The sequence below is a fragment of the Pyrus communis genome, chromosome 1, assembly GCF_963583255.1.
Source record: "Pyrus communis chromosome 1, drPyrComm1.1, whole genome shotgun sequence".
NCBI lineage: Eukaryota > Viridiplantae > Streptophyta > Magnoliopsida > Rosales > Rosaceae > Pyrus > Pyrus communis.
Genome location: NC_084803.1, coordinates 4,914,721 through 4,940,399, shown reverse-complemented (window position 1 = coordinate 4,940,399; position 25,679 = coordinate 4,914,721). Strand labels below are relative to the sequence as shown.

Genomic DNA, 25,679 nt, shown 5'->3' with positions numbered 1-25,679 from the left:
TAATACCATAGTTTGAAAACTCTCTGCTCTCCTTCACCCGAATTCGAATCTCCATTCTAGTAGTATGAATATAACTAATTAGAATGTCGTTTAGAAGGAATAAATTAGTTTAAATGTCTTAAGTTCAAATGTTCCATCTCTAGACGAGCTAACTAGAACCGACGATCTATCAACATAATTGTTTGAACTACGAGCTGGGGTTTATAACTCAATTGGCTAAGAACGTTTATATAGGCCTTAATAATTCTATTACATTACACATCATTTTAACAAGCTTTTTCGAGTTCGTTTCTCTCCCACACAGCAAAGTCATCCCCACTTCTGGCAACATGGAAGTTTGAGTTTGTGGGATCAAGGTCTCCGAGGTCCAACCTTGGCCAAATCTTCATTACTATCTTGTCGTCGATGTTGGCCATATATAGGTCACCCTCGGCAGCTAAGATAGTCACACTGCTCTTGGAATTGATCCCATTCCTTGCCCTTATTGCTGTCAAATTGCGTATAGGGTCCTTCGGCCACCCCCACTCAAAGAAGTGATCATAGAACTGCCACACCGAAAACAAGGTAATTTAGAAGTTGAAATATGTACATGAATGTTCTCTTGCCAGATTTATATTACTATGCAAATAATTAATGTTATTAAACTGTGAATCTGTCTCACATAATCAAGAAAAAATAAGATTAATATTGATCCAAGTTGACTATTTGGTAATATAATTATAAACCACTTGCGCTAGCTATTAGACAGCATGACAAAAGAAGATTTCCCAATTCAATAAGACGACGCATGTTTTACGTTACTAGACGAATAATTATGTTGTCATATTGTGAATCTGAATCACAAATTTATGAAAAAGTCAATATAAATGGTGATCCGAATTCTATTCTGCAACATAAACTAATTGTGTGGTTAGATAGTATGACAAAAGAACATTTTCCAGTAAATCGATGTTTAGTACTTACTATGCTTGGGGTGCCAGGATGGGTGAGAATGTAAGCATATCCAAGCCGGACTTTTATCAGATGGGAAAGGCAACAGTTTTGAGACCAAGTTTCATGATTGTCGATAAATGTCACAGCACCTTCTGGCTTGATGCCGATCAACCCTGGTGGTTTCCCATTTGAATCCTTTAGCCTCCGTGGCTCACCCTCCACAGAAACATCCATAATATACTTGGTTGTCATATCAAACGTCGTGACAACACCCCCAATGCCTGAATCCAACTAACTATTTCATTCCTAATTTCCTATGTGCATCTTGGTTCTGAATCCAACGCCAGTACTCGGCAACTGCGAATTCCGGCAAAGTTCTGTCCATGTAGAGCTTGGTTAAGCTAGAGCCAAACCTCCATCCATCAAACCCTATTTCGGTTTTCAACCAGATCATCCAATCAGACAACTCGCTTTGAAGCCTAGGGTTTCTGTGGTCCATGTCAGCTGTGAACGGGAAGTTGTCTCCTGTGTCTGGGTTGCCAGTGCCAAAAGGGTGGTCATTGTCATCCCTGCAAATCAAGGAGGCATCGAAGTCAAGACGTCCATCCGGCTTTCCACCTTCAAATATGCTCCATAGTCCGTTCTCATCTTGTTTGACAGCTGCTCTGTGGTTTATCACAACGTCTATGGCTTTGATTCCCTTCTCATGCCTGGCAGTAAATAGGAACTTCAATTCTCGATGCATCAAGATCGTATAGCCTTCCGGAGAGCATCCTGAAATGTTTGAATAATGGTAACGAATTATTATCTTGCCAGAATGTGCAATCCAGATTCACAGTCTAGCGAGAGAACATTATTGATTACTTGGGATTATTAAACAAAAAATGCAATTATACAGAGATAGTGATAGGCTAGTAGCCAGTAAATACCCTCGGTTCCATTAGCGTGAGGCGGAGGAAGCCAGACATGGGGTGATGCCAGAGTCAGCAAGTTCAAGAATGGAGGTCTTGAGTGAGTTGTACCACCCTCCTTTTTTACTTGAACCCCTGTATCATATTCAAAGACATCAAAATTCAAAATGCGCATTCATAACAGGCTAAACGTAATCTGTAAAAGAGAAGTGCATATAGCGTAGTTACCTAATACAACACAGCGGGGGTTCCAAAGGAGGGCAAGAGAGAAATGCACAGGCAAAAGCAGAAGGAAATGAGGAAGTTCATGGTGCCTTTAGTTATCTCGTGGAGTTGACTTTACCAAAAGTCACGCATTTTATAATTAAACAGCCAAGACAAGTGGAGATTGAAACTCCAGAGAGTCAGCCAGTTTGAACAACAAGATATACTGAAGCAAATCCAAAGTATCATGCGGTGTGTGTTCAGCTAGAAAAGGGCTGACTCGTCCAAATGCGATCAGTTTTTCAAAAGGTTAGGCAACATTCATGAAATCAATTCACAATCATATACTTTCAACATCCTTTAACTAAGACCTTTTTTTCTTCTTGGACAAACGCATGCTGGTCTATGTGAGAGATAGAGTGAAGGGGATCAAGGACCGATTACACCCAAGATTTAGCCTCATTGGGTTCTGCCCCAGCCAACATCATAACAATGAATTGTTTCACTTATTGTTTTTGGTGGAAAACTGCTACTCTCTTTCTTTTTCATTATCAGAGTTTCAGTTGTGAGGCAATTTCGGCACACCCCAGTTTATTTCTGCCCGTTATATTGGATACATAAAAGGAACACCAAATGACAGAAAAAACATGGATATATACAAGGTGAAAGGGGTGCACGGAGTTCATTTCCCTTTCAGTTTATCATTGAGTTGGCTGATTTTCCCTGTTTTGCAGCCAAATCAAACCCCTGAAGCCACCCAACTCCCAAATATCCAAAGACTACAGATAGCAAATTTGCAGGAAAACACAAGAAAAATAACAAATATTATAAGAAAAAAAACCCTCAGTCATATTCGAATCGGCAGCTTATTGCATTAAGTACGAAATGATTCACATATCAAAGAGCACAAGCTTTCATCTAATTGACTTCTAGTTTCTCTTTAGTGGAAAGCTAAAATTCCCATCGGTTCAAAGTTTCCTAGTATTTGAGAAATTCATTTGAAGCAATCAAAATATAATTAGGCCTAAAATCCGAAATCTCACATCTTGGCAGGCTTGGGGAAAATGTCAGGTGTGAATTTCGTGGCCGCACTCAGGCTGCCCTTGATCTTCATTGCCCCCCTCATGAAAGCGATTTGTGGGTTCATCTTCCCTAGCGCCACCTTAATGAAATCATCATCCTTGAACGAAAAAGTTGCATCTGGCTTCCCTCCTTCATATGCCCCTGTAATTTCAGCTCAGATTTCAGGAAAAGCTCTCACCTTTCATACATTAAACATAATTATTAAGGGCCTTTTCTAGGTGCTTCTTCCCAGAAGGGCTTCTTCAAAAAGCACTTACATATGAGCCAAATAGATTTCTTTATTTTTTCAGCCAAAGGCAATCAAAAGCATTTTCTTCTAGGTGCTTCTTCGGACAGTACTTACATATATGCCAAATCGCTTTTAAATTTTTCTGCCAAACGTGAAAAAAAATACACTTTCGACCATCACAAAACGCTTTTAACCACAAACAATCTCAACAGGCCCTAAATTGATTAATTAATTAGGATTAAGAGCAAACCAAAATCAGAAACCCTAACCTTTCTTGACCTCGCCTTTCTTAAGATCAACTGTAAAAATCACCTCATTGAATCCAATTTTCTGCGATTTCAACTCAGAAAGTCAAGGGAAAATTGGGAATTTATCAGATTTAGAGAATTTGAGGAAGGTCGGCGAGTGGTGGAGCCTACCTTGGGTGCGATGTTGATCTGATAGACGAGTCCGATTTTCTTAGTAATTTCTTTGCCGGCGTCGGTTTTCAGGTGCTCTTTCATCAGCTCGAACAAGCTCTCCGACTTCAGCTCCGCACCGCTCGCCATTGCTTCTCTCTCTCTCTTCAACTCTGCAAGTATCGAGATGTAAAGGGCCTCGCAACTACGTCGTTTTTATCGTTCGATTTCTAAGAGACTAGTTAATTTGGTTGGAGAATTTAATTGTCGTATAAGATCACGCGCGAACTAACCGCGCCTGAAGAGATCAGATGACGGACAAGGCACGCATTCCCATAACTTTATTTTCTGGTAGTTTTTATCGTTCGGTTGGTCTGGCATCATAAATTTGAATTTTTCTGGGACCTTACTTCGAAATCAATAACTCTGTTTTAGATTAATAGCTCTACAAAAAAATTAGTTGTAAATAAACAGTATTATGTTATCTTTAAGACCATCTCCAATTGTTGGGTTAAAAATTAAATATTTTAACCTGAAAAATTTAGCTTTTAACCTAAAAACAGCTTTTCTGCTCCAACCGTTCTAGCCTAAAATTTTAGTCCAGAATTATTAAAGAATGAACTTAGGTTATTTTTTTTGTTAAATTAAATTTTTTTTTTAAATAAATATGTAGACTATCATAAATTAATTTTATGAACATTTTAATCTAAAAAAATTTAAATTTCAATAAATATTGGGTGGAGTCCACTCTGATTTCTGGGCTAAATTTTGGGGGGGGGGGGGATTTGGCCTTGGTTTAGCATTTAACATTTAGTCCAAATTTTCCCCTTGGGTTGGATTGGGTTTGGGGGGAAATTTTTGGAGGTAATTTGACTTTTAACCCACCATTGGAGTTGGTCTAATCGAATGGATTACATATAATTCTATAAAAAAATTATTGGTTTTAGGTTTATATTATAAATTAGTTAATTTAATTAAACTACCGTTTAATGTTTTTAAATCTAGCCGTGAGGCCCGTAACATGTGAATTAATTATTGCAATTGAGGAGCTAACGTCATCTCCAACTGAGTCGGCTAAAGGGTTATAGGCCAAAACATAGCCTGTTGTGACACAAAGACTATCTCTAACCCTTAGGTTAAAATCTAAAATTTTTAGCCTATAAAATTTAGGTTTTAACTCATAAATAGCTTTTTTGATCCAATCCTTATGGGTTAAAATTTTAGCCCCAGATCATTAAATAATGAATTTAGGCTAATTTTTTCTTAAAGTAACTTTTTTAAAAGAAAAAAAATTATGTAGACTATCCTAATTTAATTTTATAAATATTTTCACATAAAAATATTTAGATTCCGATAAATATTGAAAAATTACTAAGCGACACCATGAAACTCGTGAAACGCTATGAAAGAATATAAAACACATACAAGAAAAAAAAATTTATTACTTTAACCATTGGATTTAAATTTGTACCGTTAGATTTTTTTTTTTTTTTACTGTTGGATTCAATGAATTTATAATTATAAATATGACAAAAATATACATATATGATGGACAAACCCCACTAAACCAAGGGGAATCCTGGACTAAATTTGGCCTATAAATGAGTTTTGAGTTTTAACTCATATTTGCTCCAAGGTTGGAGCAAGTTAGGATAAGTTTTGAACATAAAATTTGAGTTTTACTCAAAGGTTGGAGTAGGTCTAATGAAGGGTTGGGCTAAAAAAAATTTGGGACCCGCCTAACCAAACTATAGCCAAATGGCCATATGGATGGGCAAACATAGTCAGTGTCACATCCCCGCCCGGGACGGAACCACTTCCCGGGCCCACTCCACTACCGTAGCACGATATTGTCCACTTTGGGCTTACCATTCCCTCACGGTTTTGTTTTTGGGAACTCACGAGTAACTTCTCAGTGGGTCACCCATCATGGGATTGCTCTAGCCCCTTTCTCGCTAAACTTCGGAGTTCTTACGGAATCCGAAGCCAGTGAGCTCCCAAAAGGCCTCGTGCTAGGTAGGGATGAGAATATACATTTAAGGATCACTCCCCTGGGCGATGTGGGATGTCACAGTCAGCCCTAAAAGTTGGGCCTAGTTGTGCTGCTAGCTGGCGTTATGTAACCACTTCATTTTTTCTTTTTTTTTTTAAGACAGAATTTAAAAAGGAATATTAAAAAATTCTAATTTTTTCTTATAAATACCTAAACTATTTCTACACCATTTTTTCACATCATTTTCACATTTCCATACTATCTTATCTCATTTTTCTGTCTAAGTTGTTAACATGCAAGTAAAATTAAATATTTAATAACATACAACTTAAAATTAAATATTTAATAACATACAACTTAAAACAACATTTAGGGATAAGTGATCCTGAAAAGATGTCTGGAAATCTTATTTTAATATGATAGTTTAATTTAATTAACCGATAAAATTAAAGAACAAACTTAAATTAATAAATTATTGAGGGGCTAAAAAATAGCCCCCTTCGGTTAAAAATTGTATATAGATATGGTCTAGCACTGTTTACTAAAAAATAATTTCTTGTAGGGCTATAATCTAGACGGAGGGTTAAACGTAACCCCTTCGGTTGGAGATGACCTGAGTCCCAAAAAAAGGCTTAAAGGGGTTACATTTCACCACCCTGATACCCTTTACCTAAATAATAGTCTGATAAACTCTATAGAATTACAATCTAGATATTGGTTAGAAATAAATTTTTTAAACAAATCAGACTATTTTTTTACTTTTACTCAAAAGCCAATTCATGAAAAACATAACCGGCCCAAAAAGTTGTCGTTAGGAAGGCCAATCCGATATGGTTGGTGATGTCGTGGCACCTTCTGAATGGGTAGAACAATTCAGAGTTCAGATATGGCAATTGGGAGCATATCAACCGCCAAGAACTTATCTCCCCAAAAACCCCACTCTTCAATTTTGGCGTTTGTTCTAATGCAAAGGCAGACCATTCTATACGGCAGCAAGGCCACAGCCTCTTTCAACTTCGTCACAAATCCAAACACTAAACATGGTTCAACAAGTCCCTTCCAAGTTAAATTTTGTCTCGTGAAAGCAAATTTTCCATCAAACATCATCAAAGGATTGGAAGTTTCGGGATACCGCCACGCATTCGGTCACGTAGAGGTCCGAGTGGCGTCTGGAAACCTAGGAGAATTGACCGAGGAAGACGACGATGATGTGTGTCCCGTTGAATGTGTTAGAGAGTTTAGTACCGACGCGGAGTTCAGCAAAATTCTCGAAACGGCCAAAGAAACTGGTGCTTTGGTTGTCGTAGATTTTTATCGGACTTCGTGTGGGAGCTGCAAGTACATAGAGCAAGGGTTTTCGAAGCTGTGTAAGGGAGCTGGTGATGGAGAAGCTGCTGTTATCTTCTTGAAGCATAATGTGAGCCTTATTGTTAGGATAATACCTTCCTCGTTCCTTATAGGATCATTTCACCGTACAAACGCCATTGTGATTTCAACTTAATTTGCTTTATTAGCTCAATATATAATTCTGGTAAGGATTTTTACTAATTACTGCAGGTAATTGATGAGTACGACGAACAATCCGAGGTTGCTGATCGACTTAGAATTAAGGTAACTTTCTCTCGATTGATTGGTTTCAAAGGAAACATTGCACACTAGTCTTATATGTTAGTTTGATTGAGTGCTCACAAACTTATTATATGCATTTATGTTAAGCTGAATCATGGCACTTGAATTGCAACATGCTCATCGAGTTAACTACTAGGGAATATACAAAAATAGAAATGTTTACAAACTTTTAATAAAAATTTGAACTGAATTGGCACTAATTAAACAGATCTATCAATATATATAGATTCACTGATATATTTGCAAAAGAACAGAGAAGAAGAAAAAAAACTAGAGAGAGAATGAAGAATTGTAGAGAGAGAATAAATTGCTATGAGCATTACAATATTTATGCGAAAGTTGCTACACAATCTCCTTAACAAAAAATCTAACTGACTTATCTCAAACTAACCATCATAACAACTCACTAACCAATCTAACAACTCTCTCCTTAATCTGGTGACAAATGTCACTCTTACAACCATTGATACTGTCACTCTTATACGATCGGCATACACGAAATTTTAATTTATATAAGGCTTATTATCAATCTATTATCCTCTTAGCTTTATTTTTTTTATGAAACGATGCAGACGGTGCCGCTCTTCCATTTCTATAAAGACGGGATCCTCTTGGAAGCATTTCCAACTAGAGACAAAGAGAGGATCACTGCAGCCATTAGTAAATACACAAGTCCAGCATCTCAAGATACTCGAGCTAGTTAATTAATAAGGCATTTATCTGTAAATAATGTAAAAGCATTCACTCCACATATACTTGTTCTGATATATTGAGTGCTCCAATCATGTCACAATTTTCTTGATTTGCAAACTACAGATGTTGACTTCATTTGGAACAGATCCATCACAAGCATGAAACCAAAATTTGGGTGGTAATTTGACAGTTTGTTGTAAGCTAATAACAGTTTCTAATGGATGTCTATGTTTGCATTTTGCAAGTCCATTCTGCATGGTGGGAGGACATGATTTTTTTTTTTTTTTTAATGTATTATACCTTTTTTCTAGGAAGAAATGTTTGAATTTATTGTTTACAAACTCGCCACCTCCGTCCATTGGAAAGATTCAAGTCAATCTTGTATATTCATAGACATAATACTTGAACCCTTCAAAAAATTATATTGGAGCAGGACTTGAACCCTTCAACAAATTATATTGGAGCAGTATCCCAGACATCACTTTGAGTTTGAATTATTTCTAAAGGTTGTACAAAGATGCAAGATATGGAAAACATAATTTTGTGAATAGATTGATAGTAGTCATATTATGAGCTGTAATTACAACTATATATATACTCATTACATTGGCTACTCACTATGCAATTCATTACTTAGCATACTGTTAAACAACTAACGACTCTGTTAAATAGCTAACAACTATGTTTCAACAACAAACCCTAACAATGCTAACAATCTGTTCTTGAGCAGTTTCATCAATTTCTTAATTTTTATAATTAATTTAATTATCACTAAAGGACTATTTTCACTTACGCCCTAAACCCACGAAGACCAAATAAGCGTGAAACGTCATTGTCCACCCTATCATCTTCATTGCTTTCAGATTTTGTTTCAATCATACTGGCCATGGTGGAAGAGAGGAAGAGAAGGTGATGATGTGAAGAGAAGCGCTCGGATATCTAAAGAAAAAAAGAACAGTGCTGGATCAATTCAAATACTGAATAAGCTTTGTATTAATGATGTGATAAAAGTTCACCCAAAGGGAGAGGGTGAAAAGGTAGAAAGGAACAAAAAATGTGTGGTTACCAACATGAGAAGAGGATGAGTTTTGCGTCCTTGGTGTATGCTGTGGTTAGAATGATCAGAACATTATTAATTACTATTATTTTTTTTCTGTTGGATAAGAGAAGCAACTTTACAAAATAAGTAGCAGCAAACTGCAGCAACCAAGAACCAAAGTGCATCAACACAGCCAGAAAAAAGAAAAGAACAATCCCAAGAGAAGGCAATGAAAAAGCACACTAACCACCAAAGGAGACATTTCATTCCCGTAAAATAGAGTCGTTAGCAACAGAATGAGCGATTTCAAGGGAACTCGAACATTTCTTTAAGTTGGTTACCTTGACTTTTTTCTAAATAAAACGACCCATAGTGTAATAGCAATCCCTCCTCTTATAGTGTACGTGTTGCATGTGATGTGTATATACAGGGGTGTGCTATCTACACATCATTTTTAACTTCTCACACGCTCCCTGTTAATTTATGTCCTTTGATATCCTTTAATTCATTCAATCCGAAAGCTGAAAATTAAAAAGGTGTGTGAGAAGTAAAAATGGGTGTGCAGATATCACACCCTTATATATATCCTAGATATATTGAGCTCAACCAAATTATGTCACATTCATTCTTGATTAGCAAATTACAAATGATTGCAGAATGGATGCGATTCATCTCTCTCTTTATTTTTGTTGTTGGATGAGATTTTAGGGATCAGCGTTTCTGTTATTCCAACTAAGCATTTGTCAATTAGTAGTGTTGTAACTCAAAGAACCTATGAAGCTATATTTGGATAAAGTTAGAACATGCGAGAGTATTTAACTAGTACACTTGTTGAATGACAAAGATTGATAATAATATAAAACCCAGGTCTATGAATAAGAAGCCCGTTTCTTAAAGAACGAACTCGTCAATGGTATCCATACTCATGTCAACAACAGCCCAATAATGCGCTTTTTCAATACAAAGTGAAGCATTTTAGTTTCTGATCACTCCCATAAAAAAGAGAAAATGGAGTAAAAAATTGAAACGTGCCTCAGAGCATCTCAAAAGTGATATCAAATCTAAAATGATAAATTTGCGTTTGGTCTACGTAGCAATTTGACACTCTATAAATTGTGAGTGCACTCTAAATATAATATATTATTTTATTAATTTTAAAAGAAAAATATGACCTAACACACCCCAACTCTAATCGAAGCATGCTGGCCGTCACGAAAGGATGACGTAGCCACGTATGCTATGCGGAAGTGAACGTGATATGAAAATACGGGTAAATAAAAACCTACTAACTAATTTACACTAGACTAGCATAAGTACGAGTGTAAATGTTTAGAGTAAATGACACATATAACCAGAGCGTGGGTATCAGGATGCAGTCCAGAAGTCTAATTACTAATTGTACATATCATAAATGAAACCCTACACTGGTGGATGTCTGTCAGAATCCGCCATGAAGTCCTCGTGAGCCACCGACACGAACTTCTATCTAGAACCTGGAGGGGCATAAAACAAAAAGTGTGAGTGGGTAAAAACAAAACTTTTCAAAGCCATTTGTCTTTTCAAATATAATAACCCCTCAACGTAAAACCCGTATAAGGTTCTCAGAAAATAATACTGTAAACATCTATGCAAACTAAACTTGAGAATAACAAACCATGTGTATGCCATGACAATCATCTCAACCATGAATAAGTAAGCCATGTGAATTGCACTAATATAAAGTGACATATCAGCCGGAGTCACCTAACATTACCTGTACTGTCACACCCCAAAACTTTAGGTGTGAGATTAAGAGAAATAAATAAAACAAAGTGGTTGTTTAAGGGTGTAACTTAAGATTTTGTCAATGAAAATTTAAACTCAACAAATACATTAATCCAAAACTACAAAGCTAACTTAAAGAAATAGAGTTAAAAGACTTCTTGTGGTAATACTGTCACACTCCAATCCCGACATACGTCCAGAATTGATACGTGACGTCACCAAAAATCCGTATCTATCATAGCCCACCTCTGGGATATGGGCAAAGCACAACTCAATAATCGAATCGCATTAGTAATTTTTCGTATGCTTTATGGCTACATCTAACCTCTCCGTTAGACTACCTACGTATCCTAAATAGGGATCAAGCCATTCGTAGTTCGTCATGCACAATAATTGACATATAACACAATCCGATTAAGTCGAAAAGCATAACATTTCCCAATCAATCAATAGAACTTGACAAGCATGAAATTACTAGACTCAGGGTTACATAACAAACCCACCTGAAAATCATGATTTCCCCTCCATCAATATATAGGTCATTATGTCGCAACATGATACCGCAATTCACAACATATATCATTTCAAAGAACCAACGATGTACAATACCATTCTCTAGGCACATTTATCAACAAGTCTAATCATAACAATAACAATGATATCCAACATAACAATCCCACATGACGATTAACATTTCCACTTCATCCATCACATAAATCATCATGTTTCCCACATAAAATCGCATTTCATAGCGTGTAACATATTTAAGAATCAACAAAGTACATATTATTCTCTAGAAATATTAATCAACTAAAATACTCATAATAACCACACTCATATCCAACGTCATTCCACAATCCCGTCAATTAATCAATTCATAAATCTAAGATGCACGATCTTAGCATTTAATAACGTTATTCAAACAGTGCGATAACATAACATTTCACGAATTAACCAAGAAACCCTATATAATTCCCCACTTGGATTATGAGTAATAAACATGGTAATTCTAATTTATATTCACAATATCTATTGTGGTAATTCCCATATACTCAAATTTAGGATTCTAAGATCACCTTACGGAATAAACAAGAGCAAGGATTCCGGACCACTCAACGGAATACAACAACATCAGGTTCCGGACCACTCAACGGAACCAAAATATCAAGCGGTTTCTCATAATCTACCCAGACCTGTCATATGTAAAGTCAATGCCAATATTATGGAATTTGTGCACTGGCAAATCAGGCACTCAGATAAGCTGAGAGGCTCAGGTGAGTGACAATAAAATAAGCATTTGATACAATAATAAAACCAGCCATCAATCACAATTTATAAACCTTGAATATAAATCATTCATAAGAAATCAATACCAAACTTTTGAAAACTCTGAAGGAGTCACCTAGACATCCAACGGTTCATCTGAAACAAATCACAATATCTCACAACCATAATCTCATACAACACAATGAAAAGTACGACTAGAGGGATGCAGTTCAACTGAAGCCTACGTAAGTAACCAAATAGGAAGTGGCCCCCCAAAGCGGATTAACCAAGCAAAGCCACCCCCAAGAAAGTAACCCAGCAGGTCGTGACCCCCCAATACGGATTAACCAAGCAGAGTCACTCCTACAGTTGTTAGGAAGTGATCACCCAATGCGGATTAACCAAGCATGATCATTCCTAAGCATACATGGCCATAAGGATCGCCCAACGCAGATTAACCAAGCACGATCCATGCATATAGTATGGTCCCCCAATGCGGATTAACCAAGCAGGACCACTAGTGACCACCCAATGCGGATTAACCAAGCAGGGTCCTAGTCTACTACTAGCCCTCACCTTTCATCAAATCAAGCCAATCATACAAAACAAACCATATTTCCAATATGCACATCAAATCCCACTTCATAAACTACCTCGATGGCTAAATATAAAAATTAACAATTTATAGGAAACATAATAAAACCATTTCATATTCACATATATTAAAATCACTCACATTTCATCATATCATACCATCTATGTAAATCAACCACCTTTCAAATATGCATGTCAAATCACATATCACGATCATCATCAATACACAAGCCAGATCATGTTTAATAAACATAGGTCAATGACTAAATATATATATATATAATCACATTATAAAACTAGGTCAAATTCACAGATGATACCAATATAAGAAAGCAATGTAATAAACATATCACATATGTTCAAGTCACTCTCTAACCAATGTAGGCCCACTAGACTTCACTTAAGTCTCCCATAGTACTAATTTTATTATTTAAAACATATTGAGACATGTTGACCACCATTCAACTCTCGGTCAACAATAGGGTCCACCACTCTACGTAATTCGATCTTGAAGATCCGTACATCAGATTTATGATCCATAACTTCCCAAAGTCCACATTATGCATCTAAAATAACATACTAAAATTTCCTTATGATCCAACAGTCGGATTGTCGTCAATCACACAAACAAGTGGCGGTCCAAATTGATCACCACACCAAACAATTGAATCTTTAGAAACCGAGCTAGACATAGGTTCACAGGGTCACTAAAAGGTATTTAAAACCTAGACAATACTCGTGAATGATCCCACGCACCACCACACGCGGTGGTAGTCAAGATGAAGGGTTTAGAAACCCCAAATTTTCAACATTAACTAGATGAGCTCAAATTTACGTGGTAGCTAGAGCTCAACAAGGGAAACATTTTTCACAACTAGGCCGACGATAATTTCTAATCGGAAACCATCCAAATTCACCGGAGAAAACCGGATTTCTAGGGTTCTAAACATCCAACTCTAAAATGAATACGAAAGCACAAACTAAGCATACCAACTTGAAGATTATGAAGAGTAGATGAAGTTTCATACCTCACTCGAAGGAAATGATTGCCAGAACCACCGGAAAAATGATAAAACCGCTAGAAAAGTCGTGGGCTTTGTGGCTTCGAACTGCAAAGATGGAAAAGAAATTGGGAAATCTAACACTACAAAGATGTAGGGTTCGTCAAGAGCTTTCCATGGACACCAAAATCACCCAAAACAGAACTATGATGAAGAAGATACAAGCGGGTCAAGTTTGTGGGTTAACGGGTCCAAGTCTCCCTAAAACGGGTTAGTGCAGCTACCCCCTTCCATTTTCAGAAACCTCCCCCTTTTCTGGAGGTTTCCCTCCCATTTATAGCATTTTAGTAAAATTACCAAAATGCCATCAACTTCAAACGACTTTAACTTCTCCGTTCTGACTCGGAAATAAGATCTGTTTACGCCTATGCGCCCATGGAATCGAACTTTATCTAACTAATTCAAGAGTTGACTGAAAAGATCGATAAAATTGGAAATAACTAAAGTACCCCTCACTTCATTTTTCTCAAATTTGGAGAAATAAAGAACTAGTTCCAATCAAATCTTCGAAATACATCAAGAATAAAATAAAATAATAATTTTGGGGATGGGATATCACAAATACAAACTGCAAAGACAACCTGAACTGTAAAATTCACCAAAAATAACTCGTTCAAAAAAAAAAGTGTGAATTTTTCCAGATTCCAAGTAGACACATAAAACTAAGTTGTGTTAAAATTTCATTGATTTTTGAGTTCGGGAAGCCTAGGAAAATTTAAATCTAAAATAGGCATGCTGCTGTTTTTCTAAAAAAAAAAAAACAGTTTCAGCAACACCAAGTCACTTTGGAAATAAAGCTGAATATGTTCCAAAGGGTACAAATCTGAAATTTTCAAAATGTCACCTAGATAGTAGATAATCACCCACAGTTTTAAACATAACCCAGTTCATAGTGATTCTCCAAAGGCAATTCATTAAGCCTTATAGGCTATAATAAGTTCACAAAAGACCTTCAAGGTTTCATACAACAAAAACGTGTTCAGGTCATTTGATGAAAATGTACATGAGCATAATTTATACAAGCCAAAAGACAGGTAATTATATATACACATGGTTTTCATTGCCCAGGTAAGTAGAGACACTAACCCATTTTGGCCTACCCCTTCTTAGTCTACAACGCAACAAAAAGATCATTTACAGTCTAAGATTAACTATACAAATACTTTGGCAACTCACCCAAAAGATACGCCTGGACTCCCTTCTACTAGTCCAGAATAGAGCTGTAACTCGAAACCCAGCAAGTCAACCCTACACCACTTGAAAAATACATTTTTAGAAAAATGGGTGAGCATAAATGCCCAGTAGGGTTTTTCAGTAAGTCCGTAGTCATTTAAAATTTCTAGTGCATGCCGAAAAATGATAATAGTGATTCAAAACAGTTTATATCCACCACTACGTAATCCAACACTGGAATTATACTCTAAAATGCTTGTAAGTAATAGATGGTAGGAAAACCAAAGTTTCAGAGCATAAACAGCTTTGATAACAACACGGTACAACACACGGTTCAAAAACACTTATTTCATCATAAAGATAATAGAGCCATTGTCATTAAAAGAAACAATAGCACAACTGATCACAAAGTTTCTCTTTTATCCCAAACAAGTGATTAGCAGATTGGATAGAATCATAATATACCTGGCCAACATATATACCACACATATCTGTCACATTGATAACCCATTCTTACAGCCCACACATAGAGCTTTCCACGCGGAACATTGGGTCATTGTGCCCATAATCTAACAATTTCACTAGTCATTGTGCCCATTCATACATTTCTCAACATTCTCAACAGCACATGTATTATACTACTTTCCATCTACTTTCAAAATCAAACATTCATCTCAACATGCTTCAGAATCTCATAATGAGTAACATAAAAGTCATGCACGTTAGAACGAAATCTTGACAGCCTTTGAAATCATTTTAAACTTCCCCAAAGTTGTAGGAAGAAAATTAAAATCATTAGAAATCAACCCATTAAAAACATTTGCTTCACTTCTTTCACATAATCGAAAATGGAAAACGTTGAAATAGTGCTCAAATGCCAACAATTCTTTATCAAGTAAGAATAGAAAATCTAAATATTTTTATGGTTGAAATTTCCTCAACACAATTTCTTGATATTCAACTCCCATGGTGTTCGTCGACTTGTTTAGTAGTCACCTTGTCCTTCTCTTCCTTATCTATAAGTAAGAAAAATCATCACACACTCCTCATACAAAATACTAGACAACATACCCTAATTCAAGGTTAATTGGGGACTTTAAACAAACACTTGGTGCTCATCTCAAAAACTATAACATGCAATATGATACTTTCATGTTTCCTACTCCCACCCAAATCAATTTATGGGTTATCAAACCAAATATCAAATAGATTTCCAAGGTAAGAAATAGATACCTCTAATAGAGACAAAGGAAGGATCCTCACTTGTCCTAATCTTCACAAATAGAGGAAAAGAAAACTAAATTCCTCTTCCTTAATTTTTTTTTTTTTTTTTTTGAAAGTTTAAGAGCTAAAGGAGAGGAATTTCTTCATCTCTCTTGGCTGGAGAGGAGATCAACAAAAGAAAAGGTTTTTCTAGAATGTGCTCAAACCTTTTCTCCTTACTAACATAAGCGTCATTTTTTTTCCTCTTCTTTTAGTTCTTTTCTTTTCAATCCAAGGCTTGGTCTCAATAGTAAGAGAACTTTTAATGGGCCAAAGGCCAATTGATCCAAACCTCAAACAAGGTAAATTAATTTTGCTAACAATGGCCACCAGCAATCCACTCTTAATCACTACTTAAAATTTTCGGGATATTACATGTACGGCTAAATCTATAACTCAACAATCAAATCAAATCATGCACACGAGTCGGAACCACCAATGTGGTCTGTACGACAGGCTAGGTGTAAATAAGTACGCTCAAGTGCTACAATCATGTGAAGGTTGTGCGAAGTATTGCAAGTCACCTGCGAGTCGGAACCACCTAATTTGGTGTGTACGACAAGCTGGCACCTGCCTTGGATCCAAGGTGAGCGTGTGGTGCGGTAGGTGAACGATCATGTGAAGGCTACCCCCTATCCTCGGGTGAAGCACTAACACCGGGGTACAGGATATAAATCACTAAAAGCAACTCATCATAATCATACACACTACCATCACAACCATCACTATATACTCACCTGAAGCTTACCCGAGCGTCCATGACGTTGAGCAAAAATATGCACAGCTATATTAGAGCATATACTAATATGTAATGTATACGACATGGTATTTAAAACGTAAAAACCATTTAAACAGTTTCTGGGAAACATAAGGCATATATATGTGTATATATATATAACCAAAAAGCCCACTCACTGGTATGTAGCTTGATCGTAACCCCCAAGTCTCGCCTGGTTGCGTTCGTCCTCTGGAAATGTCTCACCTATATATGAAACAACTATTTTAATGTTATTTTAAAGCACATAACCATCACTATAAAATAACTTCTCATACGTTGCTTAATTGGGGTATTTGAATATACCATCGTGGCCTACTCAACACCACGAGCATCCCCATATTTTTGGAATAATTTTCCGACGTCCCACACGCCCTCACGTGCCGACCATGCTCAGGCACATACCTGGCACGCTGATAATAACCCTCACGCCGTTAGGGAATATTCCGTTAAAAAATAGAATATTCCGTTAAATATACCTGACGTCGTTAAGAATATTCTGTCAAACTTGACGGAATATGCTCTGTCTTCTCCGATGGTTCGCCAGAATCCGTCGTTGGCCGCTGCTGCACTTGCCGGTTTCTGTAAAAACTTTGAATCTCAATATCTCTATCATTTCAACACCAAATTTCATGAATTTTATATCAAATTGAAGCCCTGAACAAGAAGAGCACGTTCTTACCTATTTGGGGTCCTAAATTCGACGAAAAATGACCAGAAAAATCCTTGAAAAGCCGGCTACTCCTACAAACTCACTACCGAGCTTATTTTGACGTCCAAACTTAACCAAAATTAGTCTAACATGTTAGATAAGTTGAGTAATTACCTTACTAAACCTCGAAACTAAGTGAAACACCCTCGATCATGCCGGAGATAATTTCACTCCTTACCGGAGTTCGGGTATCCCGTGATCCCGTCAATTGCTCTCTCAACTACAGGTATAGACAGGCTCGTGGAGTCAAGAAGAAGATGATGGTGACTAAGTTAAAGACGATCTGTGAGGTTTTGGAAGGATTTGAGAGCTGTAAGTTTGAGTGTACGGAGAGAGAGAGTTCAAGAAAGAAGGAGAAGCAGATGGTTGCACGTGTGTGTGAGCCATGGGATAGGTCAAAATAAAAGAATCAAGGCCCTGATTGGGCCATGAGGTTTAGGGCAAAAGAAAATCAATCTAAAACAAACCCAAATTCTAATTGGGTCCAAATTTATGGGAGACGGTTGGTCAATTCCTTAGGCCCGATTACACAATCGTATTACAACATTTCAAGGGAAACATCGTCATTTCCACGCTATCGAGTTGAAAAATATATAATAATTCGGGACGGATAGTCACATGACCAACATTAAAAAATATTAAAATAATATTTGAAAACAAATCTTATGGGATGCCAATTTTGACATTGCCCTCAGTGCCTCAAATCTATGAGGATTTGACTACTTAATGGTTTTCTCCTTCAATTCTTGCAATTTTGTGTCTGCATAGCAATTTAACTTATCGGTTGAGATGCTTACAAAAAAACATGAAATATGAGGATGAGTTAAATTGGGGAGGGTTATGAGAAATCAACTACATCAGGCAGATTGTTTCCAAAATTTGGTTGGGAGTCCATGCAGAGGCACAGGGAAGGGGCTATATTGAATCTCACTTTGGGATCCCACTACTTCCCACTTCAACTTGGTGACCAAATGGTGCATCATAACCAGCATTTCCAGCTTTGCAAGCTCGTTTCCGGGGCAAGCATGCACTCCACTTCCAAATGGCATAAATGTATTTGGCTTTGGTGCCACCTAATTAAGCATCAAACACAGTTTAATTAAAACATCAAAATACATTGGTTGTTAATAATTATAGTACGTTATATCTTATCCTACTTTACATCAACGTACAATAATATATATTTGTATTTTAAATGGTTCAGATTCATCCGTTAAACTTTTTATATATAATTTATTAACGCACATCTCACAGTTAAATTTTACAATATACTCATAAATTCTAAAATTCTCGTGATCTTATAAGTTTAGATATAGAGGGGTAGAATGAGCAAGAACAGAAAAAAAGGAACAGTAGTCCCCATACCTCGAATCTAGAAAGATCGAATTTCAGAGGGTCGGCAAAATATTCAGGATTGTGATGAATGTTCCTGAACAAAGGCATCACTTTCCAACCTTTTGGAATCAAGTACCCTGTGACATATTCCACCGTCAATCATATATACATCTCTAGGTTTATTTGTTCTTATGGCTACTACATCTCATTTTCTAGTTAGACAAATTAATGCACATATGCTAGAAACAAGAGAATATGTTTGACCAAACAAGTAGAAAATGTGTATGTAGTCATCAATAATTAAATTTTTGTTTTTGTTTCTTTTCTATTAAGGGTGTTGCTATACACATACATATTTTACCTATCACACAATCTTCTTAATTTTCGACCGTCGAATTGAATAAATTGAAAAATATCGATGGATTAACAAGGGTATTTAAGAGGTAAAAAGATGTGTGAAATAGTACTATCCTTCACTAACTTTCGTTCATGACCAATTATTTCGTCTTGGATATATATCTTATAGGAGCAATTTCATTAAAAATTTGGGGACAAGATGATACAATTATGTATGACAAAATGTCTCTTGTGAATGTCATTAAAAAATTAGAGACATGATTATCGCATAGTATAGAATCAATAGACATAATGAATTAAATGTTAATCAATGGAAAGAAAAAAAAAACCAAAAAATGTGCATAAGTTGATAAGAAGAAAAGAGTGCGAAAATCATAAGAAAAATTTAAATGCCACCTCATATGTGTAACTTATAGAAAATTGTTTATTAATTTATAGTCTTGTAAGTACCTTTGTATTCCACATCAACGACAGCCTCTCTAAAGGCAAAAGATATAATAGTTGCCATTCTCAAACTCTCTAAAATAACCTGAGAAAGAAAGAAGACACGTAATTCCCTACAGTTAGCAACAAATTAAGTAAAAATATAATTCCATTTCTTGTATGATTGCATCGTATGAGACAGTGCATGCATATATCTCATACCTTGTGACTAACTGGCATGTTTCTAGTCTGTGCCCAGCTCAATGGGTGCTGGCCTTCTTCATTTGCTTCACGAATTATCTTCTGCTCAGCCTGCAAATTAGGCAAGTATACTTAAATATAAACAAAATTGTCATATCATTTTACGGATAAAGAGACAACAAATGGTGTGAAAGTGAGTTGTTCTAGAAAGAACCACGATGATATGGCTATAGCTGTATTTTGGTGTCCATACATATACATAGTTGTAAGCTTATCATACTTGATTTCTAACTATTGATGAAGTGTGAGTTTTACAGTAATTAAAGGATTAAACATTGCTTATACGCATGGGTAGTTGTGGATCTTCACAATGATAAAAACAATGAGAAATTACTCGCATGCATGAACAACTGAATATATCATTTGTTGAAGTGTCTTTATAGTACCTTTACAGCCTCTAGAAGCTTAGGGTCATCGTGGAGGTACTTGACAATCCAGGTCATTACACTAGCTGTGGTGTCTTGAGCAGCAAAAAGCACACCCAAAATGTTGTCAGCAATTTGGTCATCAGTTATGACTTCAACCTTTTCATCTTTTGGGTTCAACATGCAACCTAATAGATCTTGTTCGAGTAATCTCTTCTCCTTCCTATCACATATAATGTCACCCAAAATCACTCTTAGCCTCTTCCTTGCCTACAAATAATCGATACAATTAGTTTATCAAAAACATGTTTAGATTTAATCAATAATTACATGAAAATTTGACAAAAATAATTAATTACATGAATTTAAAAAAATACCAATAAAGCCTTTTTGTATGGTGTGCCCGGAAAGTTTGTGGGGAATGAATTGTAGCCTTTGTCCACAATGGTGTAATTCTTTTTGAGCTCTTCTTTGTAATGTGCCTCCAAATTGCCAAGAATTGCAAGTATACCAACCTCGAAAGATAACTACGAGGACACAATAAATAAAATAAAATAAAAGTCAGTCAAAATAAAAACCATACGAGCAAAGACAAGAAACTTTATCATATGAAATATGAACAGTACTTTTTAGATAACCCATTTGTTTAAACAAAAAGGGCATAGTCAAAGATCTTTTTATTTAATTGTATTTTATCACGATTACATGGTTTCGCATGCGACTATTGACGAATAACTAATCTTCCGTAATTCTTTCATACTATCGCTTAAAACAAAATTAAGGATTTTAGGATAGGAAAATCTCACCTTCTTCATATGATGGAAGGTGTCGATGACTTGGCCAGTGGCCCAGGAATCTGTGGCAGAAACAGCTAAGCCTTCAATATGAGGCACCAAATTTCGAATAATGTCAAGGGAGAGAGATCCTTGAACTAATTTCCTCATCCGCATATGGTAATCTCCTTGGTGAAAAAACAGCGCTGACGGACCAATCAAACGCTCTTTGCTTTTGGGATACGTGGGCTTGAACAAGTGAGCTCGAGTCACCAATACAAACTTTGCGGCCTCGGGGCTTGCCAGCATGACACTTGGACATCCCAGGATATGCGTTTTGAAAATCTCTCCGTACCTGAACAAAGTATAGAGCATAGAAATGTTCAGAGGTCAGGAAAAAAAAACAGCCTGATCGACGAGGAAATGGGGGGCAATTTGACCTACGTACCTTTTCTGTTTGGAAGAAAAGAAGGTGTTTGGGTTTTGAGAATAGAGCTGGAGGGTCTCTCCTATATAAGGCCAACCTAATGAACCTGGAGGGAGCTGAGCCCCTTTCTGGGGTACTTGTCCTCCTCTCTTGTCCCTTTTCATAAAAATTACAAATGACAGAAGGGTGAAGAGCAAGATCAAAACGTAGGTCAAAATTGCATCCATCGATCTCTAAACGCTAAACCCTAAACCCGATGGCTTTCTCTCAATCTCTTTCTTAGTGAGAATGCTAATTTAGTTGGTGAGGTTTTGTAGTAAAAAAGACGAGTTGTATGCTTTGCTAATTTTGAGCCACTGGTAGAGAGGAAGAAGAAGCAGTTTATATAGAGGTAAAAGGTTGCAGAAGAGAGTAGCGACAGACAAAATGTGGGGACAAGTGTCGATTGGAGAATTGGTTGCCAGGTGTATATGGTAAATAAGGTACACAAATTTCCAGAGGATCCTGAGTCTCTACATCTTGAACTTGTGCATTTACTTGCATTTCGAAAAATCTAAACCAACCAAACAATCTGATGGCTTAAAGTAAGCCACGCCAATTCCGCTAATTTTCTTTCATCTCCCCTTCTGTTTTCTACTCTGTTAACAGGTCTTGATCAATCATCTAGTCCCTCATCTTGTGTTCCATGAGTAACACGATTTTGAATTTTTTTTCTTCATCTGATTGTGTTATTTCTCTTTAATACAATACACGTTCCAACATTAAGCATACACTAAAAAGGACGAGAAATCTAGTGGAATTTTGCCTCTCAACATCTTGAGAGAAAGAAGTATGAAAGCTAAAAATAGTCAAGCTCGCTTGTTAATATTCTCTTTGCTTTTGTTTTGTTATATAATTTTCCAATTTGTAATTCACAAAGCTATTACCGTCAATTTTGAGAATGTTACAAATTTACCCTCTAGGCTAACGTGGTTACTTTGACCTGTTGGATCATTCAAATGGTTTAGATTTTTTAAAACGTAAGTAAATACATTCTCTAAATGAAGAGACTCGGGATCCAATTTCTAACTATAGCAACAAGAAATTCATTACCTGTATACACAATTTTCACCTTGCAGGGTTAATTGCTTCGTTGTTCAAACCATTTTTCACCTTTCTACGTTAATTTTTTTTTAGCCCCATACGAATCCCCTTGGATTTTCTTGGACATGCTTAGACCTGGTTTGGTATTGAGGTGATTCTGAAAAAAGCTGCTATCAAAAAAAGCTGGGAGCTGTTTTTGTGTTTGGTAAACACTCAACTTCAGCTTTTTTTCACAGTTTTGGATGAAAAAAAGCCAAAAACAAGAAGCTGCAAAACCCAGCTTTGAAAAACCAGTTTTTTTTCACATCTGTTTTACATAAAAGTTTACCAAACACTCTAATACTGCCTTTTTTTTTTTTTTTTCAAAAGCACTTTTACAAAAAAGTTTACCAAACACTCTGCTGCTTTATTTCACAGCTGCTTATTCTCACAGCACAGCAGAAGCAGCTTTTTTTCAAAGTACAGCAATACCAAACCAGCCCTTAATCCAGAAAGTAAAAACACTAGCGTTGTAATTACTTTTGGAATTTAAAAATTAGCCTTGTAATATGTTGTTACAAAAAATCTAGGAGGCTCAGTCCAATCTAATCGATATAAATTTTGATTTATTTTTGGGGTTAAACCTAAGTTGAACAAGAGTATAACAAGTGCACAACTTTCATTCTAACCCGACAATAAACTTGAATCTAAGCTAGAGTATATGACATTGTACAAGAGATTTCTCAAATCGAGGAAAATAAGCAATACCAACTAAATTGCAAACTTGGTCTTATATATAGTCAGGTTAGTCAAAACAGCGTGCTCTATTGCACTCAAGTTCGAATTCCTCTAATAATTCAGACAAATTCACTTGTATCGTTTGGCATGTGAGTATACTGAAAATTGCACCATTTGGCATGTGAGGATATTGAAAATGTATATCAACTCAAAACAACAAAGTTTTACATTCCCCCTTTCATATTTAGAATTTCAACAATAATCTTAATTGATTAGCAAATAATAGAACTACAAAATACAATGTATTTGAAATAAGTAAATCTATTCAATGTAATATTTTGAATTTTAAAAAATTAGGTTTAATGAATCATCAATTAAGATCTTCCATTTTTTTCATTTCTTTCAACACACCATTGTTAACATGATAATCAAGCACTTTAACCATATTTAGACACTTAAGTGCATTCCTTATCTACTTGAAATACAAAGGGATGCATGCGACCTCAGTCTATATTAACCGCATTGCTGTCTCCTAATCCTAAATTAAAAAGGTAATAAAGTTACAAATATGGTAAAAATACTTGGCTAATTAGTACTGTTGATTTACCATCAAAGTTAATTAAAATTTGAAAGGTAAGAAATGTGCTCCGTCTAAAATATAAGTGACATGCATGCATGCTTAACTTGGTCTTAACTATTTAGGTTTCTTGACATTATTAGAAAAGGAGGCAATCCAAGACAAATTAAACTGATCTTGTTGTCTTTGGATTGCGATTTTCAACAGGGTATTCGAAAATCTTCTAGCTATGTGCTTAACAGTACGACACGGACGAAGCTACAATTTTTTTTTAGTGGGGGCATCCCGAAAATTAACTAAGAAAACTTTATTATAGTGTGGTTTATACTTAATATGATAATAGGGATACTTTCAAATGATGATGTATCACAATTTCATGTTACAAAAATTCCAGTATAGCAGTGGAAAGTGGAAAAGTGGTGAGAAAAATATTAATACATGATAGGCGGGAGATGAGTTTTTCAGTTTGAATGATAGAATAAGAGCCAAAAGGCATCGTGCTACGTAGAGATGAAAATATACATATAAGGCTCACTGGCTTTGGGTTCCGTAAGAACTCCGAAGTTAAGCGAGTTCGCGTGAGAGCTTTCCTAGGATGGATGACCCACTGGGAAGTTCTCGTGTGAGTTCCCAGAAACAAAACCGTGAGGGCGTGGTCGGGGCTCAAAGCGGATAATATCATGCTACGGTTGAGTCGAGCCCGAGATGTGACAATGAAGGTATGTTGGATATTAGATACATATATTTTCTTCGAAGATAACGTGTGTATATTACATAACTCTAGTCTACAACTTAACAAACAAATTACTTCAGTGGGGGTATCTGCCCCCAGTGAGCCTCTATTGGCTCCGTCCATGAGTACGAGAATATATGGATGATTTTAATTAGCTTGGAGACAAGGTAATCTAACCACTCCACCGTCCTCTTTAATTACTCCCTGTAGGAGACCACTAGCATTTTCCATGGACTTCGACAGTGACTGGAATGTTAATACAGTAGTCCCTAGTAATATTGCTTCATGATGACAGATCGTGTTTCAAATTTTTTTACAGGTAAATCACCCTTAGAAACTTGCATAAAAAAATTGTGTTTATAATTAATAATTTATGTATATTTGTTAAACTTTAATGTACATATATTGAATAGAAATTGTGTTATACATAAGGAATTGAGGAATGTATTAGTAGAGTATGAAATATATAACAGTCCCTAGTTACATTACCTGATTCATAATCATTTTCAAACTTACAGGGTTAATTAGAATATGCCTAGAAGATTTGTTTCTTGACTTTGTGTCAATTGGTTTTTATTTTTTGGTATTGAACTTGTATATGATTTATTAATGTGTTGGTTAGGCGGCTATATTATTTACAGTTAAGTGTTTTCATTTTATTTTTCTTCTTGAGGTTACAACATGAATTTGAAAACCAAATGACATGCAACATTAACTAGCTAGCTGGGAATTTTTTTATCCATGTTTCAATAATGTATTTTGATCATAAATGATGTTTTATTGTAGTGATAACAAATAATTATGTCTATACATTTTAGTATGAGTTTGATCTCCTTGTAACAACTTAATTCACCAACATTATCATTTATGTGTGTGTATACAGATATATTGGTCAAATCATCAAAGTA

The 25,679-nt window shown here is 36.0% G+C and overlaps 4 protein-coding genes across 4 annotated transcripts; 1 reads left to right on the top strand and 3 right to left on the bottom strand.

The window, feature by feature from the left end:
- Positions 1-66: 66 nt before the first annotated feature.
- On the bottom strand, positions 67-3,111 carry LOC137712544 (alpha-amylase-like). Its single transcript, XM_068451625.1, is given in 5 exon segments — positions 67-545; positions 964-1,230; positions 1,232-1,707; positions 1,863-1,979; positions 3,092-3,111. Coding segments are annotated over 3 exon segments (993 nt in total). The 5' UTR covers positions 1,679-1,707; positions 1,863-1,979; positions 3,092-3,111; the 3' UTR covers positions 67-266.
- On the bottom strand, positions 2,899-4,151 carry LOC137712553 (sterol carrier protein 2-like). Its single transcript, XM_068451637.1, has 3 exons — positions 3,780-4,151; positions 3,630-3,690; positions 2,899-3,272 (listed from the first exon to the last, which is right to left on the bottom strand). The coding sequence occupies exons 1-3, from the start codon at positions 3,906-3,908 to the stop codon at positions 3,088-3,090; spliced, it is 375 nt and encodes a 124-aa protein (XP_068307738.1). The 5' UTR covers positions 3,909-4,151; the 3' UTR covers positions 2,899-3,087.
- A 2,540-nt stretch (positions 4,152-6,691) lies between these two features.
- On the top strand, positions 6,692-8,300 carry LOC137715802 (thioredoxin-like 4, chloroplastic). The gene is made up of 3 exons (XM_068455154.1): positions 6,692-7,168; positions 7,309-7,362; positions 7,953-8,300. Exons 1-3 carry the CDS (start codon positions 6,716-6,718, stop codon positions 8,082-8,084), a joined length of 639 nt encoding a protein of 212 aa, XP_068311255.1. The 5' UTR covers positions 6,692-6,715; the 3' UTR covers positions 8,085-8,300.
- A 10,004-nt stretch (positions 8,301-18,304) lies between these two features.
- On the bottom strand, positions 18,305-21,997 carry LOC137748646 (abscisic acid 8'-hydroxylase CYP707A1-like). Its single transcript, XM_068488817.1, has 8 exons — positions 21,683-21,997; positions 21,268-21,589; positions 20,839-20,988; positions 20,483-20,731; positions 20,058-20,147; positions 19,863-19,941; positions 19,086-19,192; positions 18,305-18,793 (listed from the first exon to the last, which is right to left on the bottom strand). The coding sequence occupies exons 1-8, from the start codon at positions 21,886-21,888 to the stop codon at positions 18,578-18,580; spliced, it is 1,419 nt and encodes a 472-aa protein (XP_068344918.1). The 5' UTR covers positions 21,889-21,997; the 3' UTR covers positions 18,305-18,577.
- Between the last annotated feature and the right edge of the window lie 3,682 nt (positions 21,998-25,679).

Coding starts and splice junctions, on each gene's coding strand:
- LOC137712553 (XM_068451637.1), bottom strand. CDS start 3,908: ATGGCGAGCGGTGCGGAGCTGAAGTCGGAGAGCTTGTTCGAGCTGATG. Junction 3,691..3,779: donor AGATCAACATCGCACCCAAG/GTAGGCTCCACC, acceptor TTGAAATCGCAG/AAAATTGGATTCAATGAGGT. Junction 3,273..3,629: donor GAAAGGCGAGGTCAAGAAAG/GTTAGGGTTTCT, acceptor CTGAAATTACAG/GGGCATATGAAGGAGGGAAG.
- LOC137715802 (XM_068455154.1), top strand. CDS start 6,716: ATGCAAAGGCAGACCATTCTATACGGCAGCAAGGCCACAGCCTCTTTC. Junction 7,169..7,308: donor TTATCTTCTTGAAGCATAAT/GTGAGCCTTATT, acceptor TAATTACTGCAG/GTAATTGATGAGTACGACGA. Junction 7,363..7,952: donor CTGATCGACTTAGAATTAAG/GTAACTTTCTCT, acceptor GAAACGATGCAG/ACGGTGCCGCTCTTCCATTT.
- LOC137748646 (XM_068488817.1), bottom strand. CDS start 21,888: ATGGATGCAATTTTGACCTACGTTTTGATCTTGCTCTTCACCCTTCTG. Junction 20,989..21,267: donor CCTTCCATCATATGAAGAAG/GTGAGATTTTCC, acceptor GTGTCCTCGTAG/TTATCTTTCGAGGTTGGTAT. Junction 19,193..19,862: donor CGTTGATGTGGAATACAAAG/GTACTTACAAGA, acceptor AATATGTCACAG/GGTACTTGATTCCAAAAGGT.